This window comes from Ailuropoda melanoleuca, chromosome 10 (genome assembly GCF_002007445.2).
Source record: "Ailuropoda melanoleuca isolate Jingjing chromosome 10, ASM200744v2, whole genome shotgun sequence".
Taxonomy (NCBI): Eukaryota; Metazoa; Chordata; class Mammalia; order Carnivora; family Ursidae; genus Ailuropoda; species Ailuropoda melanoleuca.
This window is the reverse complement of record NC_048227.1, coordinates 64,921,941-64,927,940: the sequence shown is the minus strand read 5'-3', so window position 1 is coordinate 64,927,940 and position 6,000 is coordinate 64,921,941. Positions and strand designations below refer to the sequence as shown.

The 6,000-nt window shown below is 40.0% G+C and overlaps 1 protein-coding gene across 2 annotated transcripts in view; it reads right to left on the bottom strand.

The window, feature by feature from the left end:
• Positions 1-6,000, bottom strand: part of NT5DC1 (5'-nucleotidase domain containing 1) — a 145,171-nt gene that overhangs the window by 28,848 nt on the left and 110,323 nt on the right. For both annotated transcript variants that reach the window (XM_034669019.1, XM_034669020.1), the window contains exons 7-8: positions 5,510-5,684; positions 3,676-3,773 (exon numbers count right to left, since the gene is read on the bottom strand). In XM_034669019.1, coding sequence (XP_034524910.1) covers positions 3,676-3,773; positions 5,510-5,684 — 273 coding nt within the window. The remainder of the gene's footprint in view (positions 1-3,675; positions 3,774-5,509; positions 5,685-6,000) is intronic.

Below are 6,000 nucleotides of genomic sequence, written 5' to 3'. Positions count from 1 at the left end.
CTCTGTAAGTCCGGGAGAAGTGACGCCCAGAGATAAGGAATTGGGAATCATTAGTATACAGGTGATAGTTGAAACCATCAGAGTGGTCGAGGGCCGAAGAAAGGAGGGTTAATACGGAATGCTGGAGAATGTTAGCCTTTAAAGAGAAACACAATACAATGGATATGAGTTCCAAACTGACTAAAAACTAATGGAGATAGTTTTTAATATATGAAATGTTACACTTTGACACTAATACTGAGGGAAAATCTGTTAGAGAAATAGGTGTGAAGTTTGGAAAATACGCTGTTTAATCATAAAGTTCACTGGACTGCAGTATTCAGACAGGACTAAATCAGACTTTTCTCTGGTTACTCTTCAAAGGAATAAATTATTTGTTTTAAACATAATGGAAGACTTTTTTTTTATGGAAATCAGTGAATTCAACAACGATGATCAACAATTCCTTCCTTTACTATTGTTAACAATTCTCAGAAAACTACATATTGATTTAGAAGCTGAATTTGTGCTAATGCTGTTTACTCATAGCTGTTATTTAACTACACAGTTTCATTTGTATGAAAATATTTTGATAACTTACTTTGTATTGATTTTGAGCACAATAAATATTTTACTGCAATAAAACATTTTAGTAGAGAGAGAGAAAGGTGAAGGGAAACCAGCAGTGGAAACAGAGCAATTAGAGGTAGGCAAAGAATCAGAATTGGCCCCCAAATGAACACTCCAATAGAACACCATGAATGAGAGGTTCCTTCATGTTAATATGATCCTCTTCTTAATAACAGCTCTGGCAATCTTACTGCCCTCAAAATGGGAATAAAGTATTTTGTGTTAACTCTAAAAACTGCAGGATTCATTGTATCTTCCACTGAAATATTTTAAATCAGAGGCCCAGAAAATTAGAGCTGGAAAGAACTTTAGAGATCTTCTAGTCTAATCACTTCTGGATGTGAAAAAAATGGAGGCAGGCTTTTCAATGGATCTACACGAAAAGCATGAAATCCCACATATTTGGAGCAGAGAGCAGAGATGAGGCGGTTTCAACAGGACGTGACGCACACCGCACCGCCTGTGAGGGGGGAAGGGACTGATGGTCTGTCGCTGAGGGCAAGTCCATGGGCAGTCAAGTAATGACCATTAAGAATACAAGGTGGCCGGCATGTTTACAGTGTTTTGAAGAGTTCACTGGAGGCAGTGGAACCAGTGACTGTAGACAAACTCTTCTAGAATTTTAGCTGTGAAGGTAGTCAGAGAGCGAGGTTTTAGCTGGAAGACAATGTAGGATCAGGGCATATTTTATGTTTTTTTAAACTGAAGATACGAGAATATGCATGTATATCCATGAAAAGGGTATTGACAGTTTTCAGCTGTGGCAGTTTTGCTCCTCAGGGCAAATTTGGCAATGTCTGGAGACATTTTTGGATGTCACAACTTGGGATGTGGGATGCTACTGGCATCTGGTGGTAAGAGGCTAGGGGTGCTGCTAAGCAGCCCACAACCCGCAGAACGGCACCCCTGCTACCACTAACAGAGAACTCTCTGACCCCAAATCTCAGAAGTGCTAAAGTGAGGAAACCCTGGTCTAGCAGAAAGGGAGAGAGTGATGATATTTTTTATACATTGGTTTAATGTCTCCTATAAATCCTTGATGTTAGGAAATAACCCGTTATTGGGGATTCAAATAATACTCTTTGTGTTAAACAAAAAAACTATTTCTCCCCCTCACAAGTTTGTATTTAAATACGTAACTACTCCACAAATGTTTGTTTTTATTTTTATCTGCGGGATTTTCATATTTTCTTCCAAGAAAATCTATACCTGTTCTGTATCTATAGTCGTCCTTAAACTGTTCCACAAAGATTTTTTTTAAAGATTTTATTTTCAAGTAATCTCTACACCCAATGCATGGCTTGAACTCACAACCCTGAGATTGAAAGTCACATGNGATTGAGAGTCACATGCTCTACGGATGGAGCCAGCCAGGTGCCCCATGTTCCACTGAGATTTTTATTAAAATTTCACACACACACACACCAGTAATGGAAAACAATGCACTTTAAAAGTATGCCAATTTTTTTAACATATGGAGACCACAAATGCATGAACTTACGCTAACAAGTTACTGCATTTTTTGCACTATAGCTGTTTAATCGAAAAGTATCAAGAGATAGAAGGATGAGGGGCGCCTGGGTGGCGCAGTTGTTAGGCGTCTGCCTTCGGCTCAGGGCATGATCCCGGCGTTATGGGATCGAGCCCCACATCAGGCTCCTCCGCTATGAGCCTGCTTCTTCCTCTCCCACTCCCCATGCTTGTGTTCCCTCTCTCACTAGCTGTGTCTGTCTCTGTCAAATAAATAAAATCTTTAAAAAAAAAAAAGAGAGATAGAAGANCATCAGGCTCCTCCGCTATGAGCCTGCTTCTTCCTCTCCCACTCCCCATGCTTGTGTTCCCTCTCTCACTAGCTGTGTCTGTCTCTGTCAAATAAATAAAATCTTTAAAAAAAAAAAAGAGAGATAGAAGAATGAACTGTTTAAAAACTGTCATGTGGAAGTACCTACCTACAATCTGGTTTCTATCTCCATCATTCTCTCTGCATTTGATCTCATACAAGCCCATGGCTTTAACATATCCTACGCGCTGATGACTCTCCCAAATTTATACCCTGAGCCTAAAGCTGTTCCCTTGGACTCCATGCTCCTTTATACAATTTCCTAATTGTTAGTCCCAGCTGAATAACTTATAGGCATTTCAAGATTAATATGTTAAAAAATGACTTCTTAATAGCTATAACCCCCACCCCATAAAAACTTTCCTCTGTATTTTTCCTCATGGCTCTAGGTGGTACCACCATGCACCCATTTGCTCCATTCAGAAAAAAGAAAAATCAACAAGTCATTTTTGATTATTCTTTTCATCTTCTGCTTCTGAAAGCATCACCAAGTCCTGTTTTCCGTCTCCACGATGCATCTTAAATATGTCTACTGCCCTCCATCTCTACTGCTACCTCCTCAGACCAAACCACCACAGGCTCTCACTTGGGACACTCAGTGCCCATCTTCCCACATTCGATCCATTCCCCACCGCACAGCCAAAGAGCTCTCCATGTTACTCTTACACCTCAACTGAATAGCTTCACATAGCCTGTGGAATAAAACTCAAAACCATTTCCAGAATGTATGAGGCTGCCTGCCTCCCCAACTTTCTCTCCCCTCTCCCCATGAATCACTGGGCTCTTCTCTGTCATTGGAACTCACTGAAACTACTCCCACACTGGGCCTGTGCACGTTTGTCCTGCTGACAGTGACACTCTTCCTCTGCACTTCTCATTACCTGTCCCTCAGGTCCTGCCTGGTAGGTCACCCTTCCTGACCTTTTTGGATAGGCCTTCCCTGGTCAACCGATCTAAGGTGTCCTCCTGGTTTACCTCATCAGGAAGTTGCTTCTTTCATGACAGCTAACACGGTCTGTGGCCTGTAATCATCCCCATGCATTTACTGACTTGCTTTATGTGTTAATGTATTCCTATCAGGGGAAAGAAGACTTGGTATCACTTTTATACCCCTTGTTGTACTTAACATAGTACTTTGCACATAGCTGTCAGCCAACAGGTATTTATTAAGTAAATGAATGAACAAATCTTAAATAAGAGAAGGAAGAAACAAAATGTCAACTTACCAAGTGTCCAGAAAGGTCTCTGACTTGGTAAATGAGAGAAGAAACCAGGCTTCAATGCATTTGTAATCACGATGTCAAAAAGATCTGTAAAATCATTCCTAAAAAGCAACAATATTTGTCTTAATTTTAAGGAATTAGGATAAGTCCCATATAAAACAGAACTTAATCTTTACCTACCTGACCACAGAATCATTTCTTAACTTTTGATTAACTTTTACGTGCTTTCTATATATTTTGTATGTGGAAATAGATGGTGATTGAGCACTACTCTTCCTGACAACACCTTGAAGTAAATATAAACATAGGGGGGAAAAATGAACATTAACTCATTAACTGGGTGCTAAGCTGGCCTTCTCATGATGGTAATAGTTATAGTGAATGAATTCAATAGCTTCTAACAACAAAAATGTTCACGAACTAGGTCTTCAAATGTGGGGCCTAAACTTTGGATTTATTAGCATGAAGTTATTAATAATTTCGTATGTTACATGGATCCTACAGAAAGCTACCATTACATCAAGTCAGGTGACATCTTTTAGAGTGTTCAAATATGAAGAAGATACCTTATTTTGAAAATCAGTGTAATGTTACAATGTAGTAATTTTTGGAGAACAACAATAATTGTTTTTTAGTCTGTATTTAATACTACATTAGGGATCATTTAGGATGTCACAGGAAAGACGGGACTCACTACAGCACTGGGGGAGGTAATATTTACAAATCTAAACTACACTGAAGAGAAATTAAGGTAGGAAGAAAAAGTTAGGTTACCTATGCTAGTGAAAAAGAAAGTAAGAGTGCTTATTCTGAAGCACGGTCCCACTATGAGGACAGCAAATAGAGTCTCACGGTCTAAGAGGGACCGTGCAAGGCATCCAGGACTCCTGCCTTAATTCACTGCAAGGATCCCAGGCCTATGTACTATTCAGAAAGCAGAAAATCTGGTAGATCGTAAATATGCCGCAGACCAGTCTAAACCCACATGTGCTGACGAACATGGACATGAGGGGGCTAGAGAAGTCAGCCAGAGGTCAGTGTGGAGGGTGAAATTTGCTTCATACTCAGCAATTCAGTATTTGCTGAAATCTGAGGGAACACTGGGGGAGATCTAACAGCCCATTTTATAATCAGGCTCTGACCATGGATATTCCCAGGTATTGCTCACAAGAATGACATAAATAGACACTTACTGAAACTTACCAACTACTCGAGTACTTTACCTGTGCTACCGTATTTAAACTCCCTGCTCACAACTATGAGGTATGACTGTCCCACTTTTAAGATGATGAAATCGAGGATGAGAGCGGTTAAAGAACATACCTCAGGGCTCAGAGGAAGTTGCAAGTTCGGACTTAAACCCATGTCTGTCTGAAGTCTGCGCATTTATACTGTCTCAATTTTCACGGTGTCAGTCTCATCCCTGGCTGTGCTGAATGGTGAAGTACACAGCTCCGCACAGAAAGGGCCAGAGGGGCGGTCCTTCAGGCAGGTGTCAGGGAGTGTAATCTACAACTCAGTGTCCCTCAGTGATCATCCAAAGCTGAGAAACTGAATTCATGGGGCACTGATTGAAGGACATGCTGTCCATCAACCTTTCAGAACCTCTAAGTTCAGACCATCGGCGGGCTACAAGCACACTGGCCCCAGTAATACTTCTTTGCTAAACTATACTTTGGGGGTGTTGCCATCAGCAGATGTTGAGAAACAACCACTGGTCACTCAGCGTTCTGTAATATAAGGATATGGTTCCGGGCGAGCACTTTTAAAGCAGCACTGGCCTCATGCGTCATCAGTATTTTCTAAGACCACGAAAATGGAACGACTCATCACTTACCCAAGAATATATTCACAGAGAAGTCGACAGTAATCACTGTGAGAACTTGTAATTAACAAAAGAATTTTCCCAGCATTCTTTAGCTGTTGAAGCCACTTTTTCACAGATTCAGGGCAAGTGTGTAAATATCTGCCTGGATCTCTTTTTATTTCTGGAAAATATATTCCACAGTTTTCTGAAAAATAAAAATGTCAAGGAGATTTTTTCTTTGTTTTTTGACTCAGTGATTTCTCAAAGAAGTTCATCTCTCTCAAAGCTATAGATAAAATTAAAAGGATAAAAACTTGGTTCAGACATAACAATGATGCCATTATTAACTGCTTAAGAATACTTCCTGTTCTTAAGAATATGATGACTGAAAATGCCAGTTGACAATGTCTGCTGGTTATCTGATAGGAACGGATAAACTGTTAAATCAGATAACATTTATAAACACAATATGATCAGTTTTAAATCAGAGAAAACCTCCTTGCATTTGAAATGTCAATGAA